At 43.4% G+C, this 13,089-nt stretch overlaps 1 protein-coding gene across 6 annotated transcripts; it reads right to left on the bottom strand.

The window, feature by feature from the left end:
• Window positions 1–2,173: 2,173 nt before the first annotated feature.
• Window positions 2,174–6,987, bottom strand: ZNF32 (zinc finger protein 32). Of its 6 annotated transcripts, none has more exons than XM_033412129.2 (3): window positions 6,854–6,987; window positions 4,359–4,498; window positions 2,174–3,155 (listed from the first exon to the last, which is right to left on the bottom strand). In XM_033412129.2, exons 2-3 carry the CDS (start codon window positions 4,426–4,428, stop codon window positions 2,362–2,364), a joined length of 864 nt encoding a protein of 287 aa, XP_033268020.1. In that variant the 5' UTR covers window positions 4,429–4,498; window positions 6,854–6,987; the 3' UTR covers window positions 2,174–2,361. The 6 variants fall into 6 exon arrangements, with proteins under 6 accessions (XP_033268020.1, XP_004283418.1, XP_033268017.1 ...); XM_004283370.3 differs by having other exon boundaries at window positions 2,174–3,113; XM_033412126.2 differs by lacking the exon at window positions 6,854–6,987 and adding an exon at window positions 5,440–6,847.
• Between the last annotated feature and the right edge of the window lie 6,102 nt (window positions 6,988–13,089).

Here is a 13,089-nt window from a genome sequence, read left to right as displayed (position 1 = left end):
ATGAGTGTCGGAAGAACTTGTGGGCAATGTTTTAAAACTACCTCATTGTTCTTTAAACTTTGCATATACTATACTTTATATATAAAATGTACTTTACATATAACAAGCATAGATTTTAAGTGTTGAGTTCAATCAGTTTTGACAGTTGTATAGATCCATGCATCTACCACCTGAAGAAAGGAAGAGAACATTTTTTTCTCTCTGTAAAGTTTCCGTGTGCTTCTTTCAAGTCAGTCCCCTCCCCTCTCTTCCATAGAGGCAACCACTGTTTGATGTCATTTACCGCAGATTAGTTTTTCCTGTTCTGTGAGGTTATATAAATGGAATTATGTACTATATTTGTGTGTGTGTGTGTGTGTGTGTGTGTGTGTGTGTGTGTGTTTGGGTTCTTTCACTCAACACAAATCTTTGAAATTCATCCAGGTTATTATTATTATTTTTTTTTGCGGTACGTGGGCCTCTCACTGTTGTGGCCTCTCCCGTTACGGAGCACAGGCTCTGGACGCACAGGCTCAGCAGCCATGGCTCACGGGCCCAGCCGCTCTGCGGCGTGTGGGATCTTCCCAGACCGGGGCACGAACCCGTGTCCTCTGCATTGGCAGGCGAACTCTCAACCACTGCGCCACCAGGGAAGCCCCATCCAGGTTATTGCATGTATCAGTTGTTATTTTTTATTGCTGAGTTGTATTTTATTATATGACTCTACCACAGTTTATTACCTTGCCTGTTATTGGACATTTGGGTTATTTCCAGTTTATGACTATTATAAATGAGGGTGATATGAACATTCTGGTATGCATCTTCAAATATTATCAGGGTAGGGCTTCCCTGGTGGTGCAGTGGTTAAGAATCCACCTGCCAATGCAGGGGACATGGGTTCAATCCCTGGTCCGGGAAGATCCCACATGCTGCGGAGCAACTAAGCCCATGTGCCACAACTACCGAGCCTGCGCTCTAGAGCCCACAAACCACAACTACTGAGCTCACGTGCCTAGAGCCCGTGCTCTGCAACAAGAGAAGCCACCACAATGAGAAGTCCACATATCGCAACGAGTACCCCCGCTTGCTGCAACTAGAGGAAGCCCGCGTGCAGCATTGAAGACCCAACTCAGCCAAAAATAAAGAACTAATAAATAAATTTATAAAAAATTATCAGGGTATCTTTAGGAGTATTATTGTATTATTATTCAAACTCATAGTGTTTCTATGCCTAAAGATCTTCGATAAAATTTACCTCTCTCTCAAGATTTTCTGTTAAGCTTCTTGGATTAAGGAGCCTACAGCCTATAGGATCTACTAGAGGGAGCCTATAGTCTATAGGAACCTACAGCTTATAGGGTAAAGAAAGAATGGAATGGTATCTTATCAAGAAAACCACTCCATCTACATCATTCATCATTTTAATTACATAAAAGCTCAGAATGAAAATTTAGAGATGGCTAAAGTTAAAAAAATTGGAAATTCCCCCTCAAAACCAACTTCTTGTCTCCACTATTCCTCAAATCTCATCCACTAGAAGTAAAAAACTATTACTTTCCAAATTTCTTCTGTGTGTGCATGCATGTATCTGTGTAGGAGGAAGAGGATTGTGTTGTTGGAGGACTGGAACTTCATTATTGACTACAAATTTGAGCTCAGTAATGAGGACACTTATGCCCTTACTAGGTGACTCTAACTCTGAGATATTGCTGCTGTTGCCAAAAGGGAGTGAGAGTCATTGTGTCAACTATTGTAGATAGTTGTCTGCTCTTTGACTATAGGCAAGTTATCTCTATCCCAGTTAGGAGTGGAAGACTGAAGTAAACCACAGTGCAGGCTTGGAAGGGATCCTATTTTTGTAAGGAAAGGCTAGGGCCTCTGCTATGAACGTGGGTGATTTGTTAGAATATGCTGTTGAGACTACCATTCAGATAATATTCAATATGAGGATTATTAGATTTGCCTCATGAATTCTGCCCAGTGGTCTTGAATGCAAAACAAGATTAATTTGAATATGTAGAGAAGAAAATAATCTTGGGATTGGTAAGAGGCTGACTTTTTAAAACAGGCTGATGGTGTCAATTGCAAATTTAAAATCTATATGCTACATAAATCTCCAATTGTGTACTAGATTAATGGTGGTACCTTGGGAAATTAGGTCAAAATAAGTGGACAAATTATGAATCATACATGATAACGATAATAAACAAGACATTTATTTTTGATATTCATTTGGGGGAAGGGAGAAAAGTCAGTTTGCTCTACCCAATGATGGTCTTTCTGAAGGAGTCTCCATTCATTCTGTAAAATTGAATAGGTTGTTTAACCTCAGGGGATTTTATGCTGTTAATTCATAAAGAGAACTTCCTTTGATGAGAGTGGTTATAGGGTGAGCCTTTGTGAGCAGCTTCGCTGGTGCACAGCCAGACTCCCTCTCTGAGTGAAGCTTTTCCCACACTGGCCACACAGATAGGGTGTCTCTCCTGTGTGGATTTTGCCATGCAGGATACAATTCCCTCTGGTGTGGAAACTCTTCCTGCATTGTGTGCAGGCATAGGGTTTCAGGCCTGTGTGGACTCTGATATGAACAATTAAGCTTCCTTTCTGACTGAAGGCTTTTCCACACTGATCACATCTATAGGGCTTCTCACCACTATGAACTCTTCTGTGAACAGCGAGGTTACTTTGATTCCTGAAGCTTCTCTGACAAATAGCACACTCATAGGGTTTCTGTCCAGTGTGGAGTCTTTCGTGAACGGCCAGACTACCTCGTTGACTAAAGCTTTTCCCACACTCCTTGCACTGATAAGGCTTCTCTCCTGTGTGTATTCGTTGATGTGTAACAAGATTGCCTTTGGCCCTAAAGCTTTTTCCACAGTGGGTACACTCAAAGGGCTTCTGACCAGTGTGGATTCTCTCATGTAACGTTAGACTACCCTTTTGCCTGAAGGATTTTCCACATTCCTGGCACTCATAGACCCTCTGTCTCACTCCAGGTGAATCTTCCTGTAGTGTCTTAGAATCTGGGGATTTTTGTTCCAGCTTCTCTCTTCTGAAAGAATTCTGGAAATCCCAGCTTGAGGATCCTGTGGCCTCAGAGTGATCATATTTGTGGTGGGCTTCTGTCATCACATCTGGTAAAATGAGAGGGAAGTCATGTAAGAGGCACCAATATGCTGAGTGAGAAGAACAGGGAAAAAAGAAACAATGCTTTGAGTGCTTATAATGTGCCAGATATTATACTATAAACTTTGCATAGATAATTTAATCCTGAAAACAATCTATTGCTACAGTTAAGAAAGTGAAAGTATAGGGAGGTTGTCAAAGATTGTGCAGCTAGGTAAGCATAGACTTGGGATTCAGGCATGCTCCATAGCAGTGTACTGCCTCTAAATTTAGTTTAATTTAGCCTCCCAAATAGTATTGTGTATAGACATGGTTGTTTCCATTTTAAAGATAAGAAAACAGGCTCAGAAAAATTAAGAAAACTATATACGATCAAATTAGTGCCATACCCAAGTTCTGACACCAAAACAGGTGTGGATCCAGGTTGTGTAGGGCCTAAAGCTTTGAAATTTTGGATGGATTTCACTAAGAAACAGTATAAAAGTAGGGACAAGGCCTTGAAGAGACCAGTGTAAGGGAAAGATCCTGAACCTTGTTTCATTAGTTTCATGAGAAATCCACTTCTGCTCTAGTCTGCTCTCCTAACAGTGGAGTAAGCTCCATGATATCAGAATATATGTAGCAGAATCCTTGGTACTTTACATCTATTAATTCTAATCCCTGCACCCTGCAAGACAGAGCTTATTGTCCCATTTTACAGATGAAGAGGCTGGAGCACAAGAAAGTTAAATAACTTGTCTGATAACACAGATCAAGTCAGGGCTATCACAGAATCTGATCCAAGGAATTTTTCCCTTTAAAATCCATGCTATTTCAATATGCTAAGCTATGGTGGAACTGAAGTCTATTTTGGTTTGGAAGTTATTCTCAACACTTCCTATGCAGATATTGACAGTACTCTCCAGTATTGCCCTGCATATGAGGCTTCTACTGCACTTTAAGTATGGGTCCATTCATCACTAATAATAGTTTTCTTGGAGTCATCCTAGGGAGATTTCAACTTGTTATTCAATGATTATGCTGAGATTTAAAACTGCTCATTCATTCTCTCAGAGACTACCTCCATATCAAGACTGTTGTGCTCTGTTTCTACTATTTCTAACTCCAGTTTGTAGGCTTTCCCTGTAATCCCTAGAAACGGTGAGCTCCACCAAAGGAACATCTTCTCTGCATCCTCAGCCTGTTGACTAGTGCTGAGAACAGGGACACTGATTATTATGAGTTGAGGGCATCCCAGCAATCAACTGACTCACTGAAAAATGCTACATTCTGGGCATATCTTCCATGACAGTCCAGCAGAGTAGCTGTTGGAAATCCAAACATGTCCAGTCCTGCTGTATGACCTTAATCACCACCTCTTCATATGATTCTTCCATGGGCTGTTCTTGAGTACCTGGGGAGGGAAAAACAAACAAACAAAAACAAAACAGAACAACAAAAACAAACAGGAAAGGACAGGAGAATTGATAAGTGAGGAGAATAAAGTCAACAGGAGCTCCAGTTTGGGGTATGAGTGAATGGAGGAAATCTTGATTGCCTGATGTAATGTCAGTCACCTACAATGTAACTGCAAAATGAGCCAAAAGGTACCATGACCACTTATAAATGAGTCCAGGAGGAAGCAGGAGGTGGGAAAGCAGAGAAGACATAAAGCAAACAAGTATCTCTTCTTGCCAGTGCCAAGATAATGGTCCATCCTATTTGTACCTTAGCTTAGCCTTAGCATGTGATTGGAATCGTCCACTTCCTTCCCCTGCCTAACAGCCTGCTATTCTATCCTCCAAGCCTCCAAAGGAATTCAGAATATAAAAAAAATTTCAGCCATCATGATTGATTCTATGATTGAAATGGCTCCAGCTCTCCTCTCCAGTCCCCTCTAGGTTATTAGGACAGAACAAGAGATTTCATATTTCCTTTTGGCACTTCTTAGGAGGCTCCAGATGCTTCACGGTATGAGAATACCAGTTCTGAGGAACTATAAATACTTGCCAATTCTCGGAGAAAAAAAGACCTACTTCAGACTCCAAAACCAAGCCCAAGGCACACCGATTAGGGTAAGTAACTTGCCCCTATTCCCAGAGCCAGTAAGGAGTCAAGGTGAGGCAAAGGCTCAAATCCAAGACTTTTTGGATCCAAAGCCTATGTCCAGACAATTCTCTACTTTCTCGTCACTAAAAAGCTGGTGAGAATTCTTATAAAATGAAATAGAATGGAACAGAGCTTGACCAGACCTTACTATTCTTCCAGATCCTAGGAATCCTCGTGTTCCACATTATCCTTTTGTATTGGGGGGGGAATATTCTTATTTCAGGACCCTAATTACTGAATACTTACACTTTATTTATGCAGTGGTCCAATGTATAATCTTTGTTTCCCTCTACTATGTCCCATGAAAATGCTGGCCTCCTGATTTAATGAAATAGCAGTGTGATACTACAATTCTTTGTTAACCCAAACACCTGGTCTTCTTGACAACTGCCCTTTCTGCTGCATGTTTTGATGACTGGAGAGGCATTTAAACTCTTTATTTGGAGGACTCAGCTCCAATTTGCAGTACAAGACACAAAGCGATGCCCTATCAGAGTGTCAGGACACTACAACACCGTTCACTTGGAAGTGGAAGGTGTTACTGCTCAACCACACATCCATCAAGAGTCAGTGGAAAGTATATAGGTACCTGCTACCTGAGGTTGGACTCTGTCTCTGGTTAGTCCAGCAAATAGTTTGGTCAGAACGTGTGGGCAGCACTTACAGCTGTGCCTCTCCACATGTTGTGAGATATTCAACAGGAAACAGCTCAGCTGTGTCTCAGGAACCTCCTTGATTAATAAAGGGAAGTTGTATTTTTCTCCCTAGATTCCACAAATCTGAGGAATCAATTTCCTGAAGATTTTGGATAAAGTCACTTTATAGTAGAAAATATTGCTTTTCCTATCAGAAAGGCCATTATATCCTGTGGAAAGAGCTCAGAATTAGGCCATGAGAGACTTGGATTACCCTTCTCTCCCCTTAAATGACACTGGGCAAGTAACCAAACAGCCCTGACCCTATTTCCTCACTTACTTAATAGTCTGATAACACTGTATTATCAAGTAGCTCTTGGGAGAATAAAAGAACCAAATGTGAAGGGCCTCTGACATGACCTACAGGTTTAAGGCCTAAAGTTGAGAGTCCACAGCAGAGGACTAGGATTGTTGCTTTCTTGAGGAATAGTTTAAGGATTAGGAGATTCTGGGGAGGGGTGATTATTTTCTCTGCACACCTGAATCCACTTTGTCCTTTCCTATTCTCCACCCAACGAAGTTTGTCCTTTCTCCCTTTCACCCACCTCAGAGAGACTGCACTTTCTCCTGTGCGTCTTCTGAAACCCTCCCCGCGGGCCCCGGGGCACACCTGCCTGTGGTCTCCCCCTCCCGCGTCTAGGGGTGCAGGGCCTTGCTCCACACCCGGCCGTGCTGTGCGGCGGAGGGACCCCTGCTCCTACCGACAGACTCTCCCTTCCCGCCTCACGTCTGCCCCCACCCCCAAACCCCCGGGCCGGCCCTGCGCGCTGGGCCTCAGCACCCCTTTCTCTGGTCCAGCTGGACCTTTTCCTGCGGGCCGCAGACCTCTCCCCACGCAGCTGGCTGCCCTGGGGAGTCCAAGCTGGCCAGGCCTACTCAAGGCCGCAGGGGGCTCAGGGACCGCGGCCTGCAGGCGGGGCCCAGCCTCGCTCGGGCGTACGGACCCGGCCGGCGGCCTCACTCACCGCAGCGGCGCGCGCCCGCAGACAGACAAAGGCCGACACCGAGCCCTCAGCAGCGCCGGCGCGAGCGGCCCGGACTACAACTCCCAGGAGGCTCTGCGCGAGCCTGAGCGGGGGCGGGCCGCACCTCGGCGGCCCCGGCTTCGCCGAGTACTGTGGGAAACGTAGTTCGGCGATGCGACCGGCCGCTCGGGCTCTGCGGGTCTTGGTGCGCGCTGGGCGCTCAGGTCCCTCCTGTTTGGCCCCGAGCCAGAGATGCCGACTTGTTCGCGGATGTAGAGCGGGGGCCGAGAGCACCAAACGGCCACTCAGATTAGCCAGGCGTGGGATGGCAGGTTGGTGAAGCCGGCCCCTGAGCCAGGACAGGGGGAATCCAGGGTTCTGAAGCAAAGTGTTGGGAAGAAATGAGTTGATAAAGCCTCGGGTGTTTAGGGGTTTTGCGTTGAGCCGCTGCATGAGCAGAGACTAAATGTGTAATTAGAGTTCTGAGACAAGGAGCAAATATTTCAAGTGAAGTCTGTGGGGAAAGAGGACTTGGAACACCACAGGAAAATTTCGAGAGCCTGGAGAGGAGAGCTATGCCCTACCGATCCCATCAGTAAGAATTTGCACCCTAAATAATGGGTAAGAGATCAGGTTTGGAATTGTCCTGAATTTGCTTGTTGGCACCATCACAACAGTCTGGAGCCAACAAGCAAATTGACTAGCTACAGGATTCTGGACAGGCTTCTTACCTGGTGGAGAGCCCAGGATAGGCGCAGGTGACAGCTACAGGGGCCAGGTGAAGGCTTCTTGAAAGGGCCAGGGTCCAGGCCAGGCCACCCCGCTATCCTATTGCTTCAGAGCAAAGGCAGGTATGTGAGTGAACCCAGAAAAAAATTGTTCTGTATGTACTCCATGAATTATGGAGAGAAAACAGTATTTTCTAGGGTAATAAATTAGATTTTTTTCTTAACTGACTGTGTGTCTGAAGCATTGAGAAATTGTAAGCCCTGAAAATCGCTCAGTTCAGGGGGCAAGAGCTGTTTTTCATGGGGCTTCTCTGAAGAGCCACAAGTCAAATCCCTGGCCCTGTTGTATGATACTGGGAGGGGACAAAGGTTGATTTTGAACATCCATGAGTTAAAGGCTGTCTAAATGCCTCAAGCCACCTTCAAAAGCATTTTTATAGGATCCTGGCCTCTGAGAGGGAATTGGTCAGGGAAGACTGGCATTAAAGTTCCTGGGGGCTTTAGGCTTTTTGGGCTTCCTTCCTCCCACTTGGAATCACCTTTGTTTTCCTTCATCCTGGAGCTCTCCTCAGTGTACTTCTCTCCAGGCTCCCTGCTCCAGAGCTCCCACTCAGAGACTAGTCTATCCTATTGAATGAGGAGTTTCACAAGGAATGTTTCCGCTTGCTATGTCCTTGTCCTCTACACCAAAGCCACCTGTTAAACAAAACAAAAACAAAACATTTAATTTCACACAGTGTACAAAGTGTAAGTTATAAGTTGATTCCTAAGTGTCTGTTATTACTATTACTAACAACACATCGGTACTTAAGTTTGTTGAACCTTTATGTCCTGAGCCCATTTTAAATGTCAGGTACTGTGCTGGGTTTTGGGGACACAAATGTCAACAAGATACACTCTCTTCTTCTAGAAAGGGAGCTGACAGTCTAGTTGAGAAGGCAAAATGAACGCTCTTCCTCAAAACCAGGGCCAACAGCTGTCTTACAGAGAAGTCCCTGAGTGTGCAGGGGAAACTGCCCTGAGGGCCCCACTCCATAAAGGCCCCTCAGCACAAATGCAGGGCTCCCTGTGGTACCTCCTTCATTATTTGTTCCAGAGTCGGAAAGAGAAAGGGGTAGGGCATTAAGGGACGGGCACAGTCACTGCTTTTTCTTTCCTTTTACAGCAGCCACAGACAATTTTCATAGCCCAGGTGGCACCAAGCAAGGGCCAGTCCTTGCACCTGATTGGGTGGTGCTGTATGAGTATCTCTGCTCCCTTCTCTCCCAAGGCTGTGTCAGTAAGGCTGAGTGTGTCACCCCAGGGCCCGAAGTCATTTCCCCTGCTGATAAACAACACCATGCGCCTAGAAGTCCTATCAGTTCTGTTGGGGTCAGGATCAGCTGTGGTTGTTAGGACGTTTCAGCTCCCATTGTGAAAGTAGAAGACAAAGTTTTGGTGGGAGAAGGTAACTGTAAAGGGGGAATGTTGTCACCTTTTTCAACAAATCTTAAGGTGTCTCAGGAAAGTGGACACATTGAATAGAAAGTGGAGGAGAAAGCGGTTTGTAATGGAGTTGATGAGACCCGGATGAGACCCACCCACCCCTCCCTTGACAGACACTTAGCAGTCTTTACCCAGATCCTACGTGGGGCCCAGTCCTCAACCACTGCCTGCATCTTAACACACACTCAGCAGGAAGGAGGGGAGCTGGGCAAGGGTGTCAGGAATGTCAATTTGAAAAATTGCCAAAGAACTAATACTTTACTTCACATGCATTTCAGAACATCACAGAAGGATAGATAATTCAATAACTTGTTATGACAAAAGGCGAACCATTTGGCGAAAAAATAAAGGTAAATGTTTATCTAACTCCTATGCCAAGATAGCCTCCAGGTGGATTACATGTGAAAGGTAAAACCCAGATCCATAAAAGACCCAGAAGAACGTATGGTTTAATAATTTTATAATTTTGGCCTAGGAAAGGTTTTCCTAACCATGGTAATAACAAAGGCAGAAACAATAAAGAATAAGATTGCTGGATTTGATTGCATTAAAATCCAATACTTCTGTGTCAAAAACACCTTTAACTGAAGTTAACACATGACAAGCTAGGAAAATATTAATAATTGTCATATTTAAATAGACCATACAAATCAATAAGAGAAAGAAAATATTTCAATGGAAATTTGGCAAAGGATAGCAACTCACACACACACAAAGTAGAATTAAAGAAAAGTACTTAGACTTACTAATTTTTTAAAAGTGCTAATTGAAACAAAGAAAATTTTTCCCTAGCTAGTGAATGGCAAAATATTGCAATGGGGACTAGGGAAATGGACGTTTTCATCCATGTGTAAATTGAGACAGTCATTCTGATTAGACATTTGCTAATATGTTTCCAAAAGTCCTAAAAATATACATTTGACTTCCATAGTTTTTTTCCTCAGGAAAAGAAAAAATGAGGTAACTGAATCCTAAATGTGGAATGAAAGCTGCAGAATTCTGCAGTAAATTCTAAAGTGAATTACTGACTTGGAAAGGACTCTTGGTTCCTTTGAAGGGAGGGGCTGCCCCAGAAGCTTGCATGAGATGGCATGATGCTCAAGGGCTTCATTTTCTGCCATAATCTCAACAGAGTCTTTGGATCTAGAGTGGTAGAATGAGGATCTGCCCTCCTGGAAGAGTTTATCAGAATAATTTCCATTATGCCTCAAGTCTGTGTTTACTCCCCCCATCAGAAATGCAAGCCCCTTTAGTCATCTCTTAAGAACTGTGTTTTATGAACCCCCATCCCATCCCACTACTCTGTACATTCACTGAACTAACCAGTCTTCCCATCCCTCAAAACCATTGTGCTATGTCCAGCATGGAGACCAGTGCTTGGGAGAAAGCTGGCTTTCTTTCAGGCCCCTCCTGCTCAGTGGCCATGCTCGAGTAGCTGGACCTACCAGAAAGAAAGGAGTCTGTGGTTTAGTGCAATCCTCTGGAAAGGTTGTTGATCCCTCGGCTAGAGCCTGCAAGTGTCTCTTGACTTGCCAGCTATTTCTCAGGGCTGGAAGTCATCTTGGCCTCTCCTTGGACAAGCCAGTCCTGTTCTCTGCAGCTATTTCTGTCTCTTTGCACAATTATGTCTTGTGTTTGATTCTGTCTCTTTGCACAATTATGTCTTGTGTTTGATCTCACTATTCTTACCTGATTTATAAATTCAGGATACTAGTAATTTGGGCTTAATAATGCCTAGTGTATGCGTCTTAGCTTTTGTAACCTCAAAATTCCCTCAACTATTCAAATATAAACTATTTATCCTTAAGGGATCTATTTATGCAGGCTTCAGCTGTTTTTAAATTCTTGCCATTTATTTCTACCATGTAACTAGCTGTGCCTTTCTTCATTTAGCATCTTGAGGGAGTTGCTTATAAACCAGAAGATGGGAAGGAAAGTTTGGGGGGTTGGGACAGATGCCCTGCACTTGGTATATATTTTCTTCTATTTCCAGGACTATGGGCCCGGCCATCATTTCCTGCTGAGCTTCTCATGCCCAGAGCTGATTATTCTGTTTGATATCATTTAATGGGGCTGCCTTAAGGTCCCTTTAGGATATATGTAGGGGCTGCTTGGCCCAGAAAGAGGAGGTGCCTTTTGTTGTGTGGGTGAGTGTTGTCCTTTCATAATGACCTTCTGAGGAAATGTCATAGGGGAGCACAGCCCATTTTGTAGCAAGGCCTCGCATTTTGTAAGAAGTCCCAAGCATGAATGTGACTGCAGGTGGGAGCTAGAAGTTGTTCCTGCTCAGGTTATTTGTTGGATATTACTTACTACCACACCCAAGTCCTGAGCTGTGGTCTTTCGAGCCAGGGTTCTTCATCTGGGGCCCATGGATGGGCTCCATGTGGGTCTGTGAACATGCAAAATGGCAAAAGTGGACTTGGAGGCTTTTTAGGACAGATAGTACATACTTTTCATTAAAGAGTTGGTCAACCTCCAACAAGATTAAAATGATTGTTTTAGAGAATCCTTGAATAAGCAGAGATAGATAATTTTAAACCTTTTTCTTCTAACTTTTTATTTTGAAATAATTTTAGACTTACAGAAAAGCTGCAAAAACTAGACAGAGTTTTCACATTCATCTTTCACTAAGCTTTCTCAATACTAACAGCTCACAGAATTATAATATGGTAGTCAAAACCAGGAAATTAACACTGGTATAATATGCAGTGGTACAACTTAACAGTAAGTGACTGACCTTATTTAAATTTCATCAGTTTTCCCCCTACTGTTCATTTTCTGTTCCTGAATCCAGTCCAGGATCCCACATTACACATAGATGTTGTGTCTCCTTTAATTTCTCCTATTTGTGGCATTTCCTTATTTTAGAGAAAAAAATAAAATCTGTTGGTAATGATAATATTAAAATGCAAGATAAATGTAGGGACATACAAACTGTCTGCTTCACTGTCTTTTTTCCTTCTTATTCATTTTCCTTTCCAAGCAAAACTTAAAAATTAGCTTTATTTTTATTTGGTATAACTGAAGTAAAAAAAAAAGGAGTAATGATTTTTATTTTAAAGTATGTAAAAAATACAGTTGATGGTTTTAAAAGGCTTTAAAAGCTTCAAAAGTGTTTTGGATTAGTCAGACACATTTTTTGAAATATAAAATACACAATTGTAGTAATCATACAACTGATTTTATTGTGTAGTAAATAATTTACCCTTGCCCAAAAGAGGTCTGACATTTGTCTTTGGTTTCTGGGAGGTGACCTCTCGGCCCTTGGAATATCATGCTTGATAGGAGTATCTTTATCCGGGGCTTTGGGTCATACTGGATAGTCTAAAAATGTGATTTAGGGTGCAGGCTGCCACATTAGGTAGTCTTAGGTTGGGATGTGGACACTCCAGGGAGTAGCAGTGTGATGTAGGGTGGGAGCTTTGGATCATGTGGTATCTACTAGTCGACCTCCAGAGGTGATGGAGACTGGAGACTAAGTCCAGCTACATGTGTGATTAATCATGTCTATGTGATGGAGCCCAGTAAACACTCTGGACACCAAGGCTCTAAGGGAGCTTCCCTGGCTGGCAGTACTCTGTGCATATGATCACACATTAATATTTGGCAAGCATTGCTGACCTGACTCCATGGCGAGAAGACAGCCAGAAGCTCCATGTTTGGTGCTTTCCCCCAACTCTGCCCTGTGAGCTTCTTCCTGTGGCTGATTTTAGTCTCTATCCTTTCCCTGTAAAAAAGCCATAACCCTGAGCACAACAGCTTTCAGTGAGTTCTGTGAGTCTTTCTAGCAAGTTATCAAAGCTGAAGGTGGTTTGGGGAGACCCCCAAACTTGAAATTGATGTCAGAAGTGAGGGTGGTTTTGTTGACTATTCCCCCAGCTTTGCAATTGGCCTAATTTGCAATGACTTTAAAAGTTGAATCTGAACCCCACGAGTCTTTGCACTTGAAGATAAAAATCATTCTTCTCAGGGCTTCCCTGGTGGTGCAGTGGTTAAGAATCCTCCTGCTAATGCAGGGGA

This window comes from Orcinus orca, chromosome 14 (assembly GCF_937001465.1).
Source record: "Orcinus orca chromosome 14, mOrcOrc1.1, whole genome shotgun sequence".
Classification (NCBI taxonomy): domain Eukaryota; kingdom Metazoa; phylum Chordata; class Mammalia; order Artiodactyla; family Delphinidae; genus Orcinus; species Orcinus orca.
The sequence above is the reverse complement of the archived record's forward strand: the minus strand, read 5'-3'. Positions and strand labels throughout refer to the sequence as shown.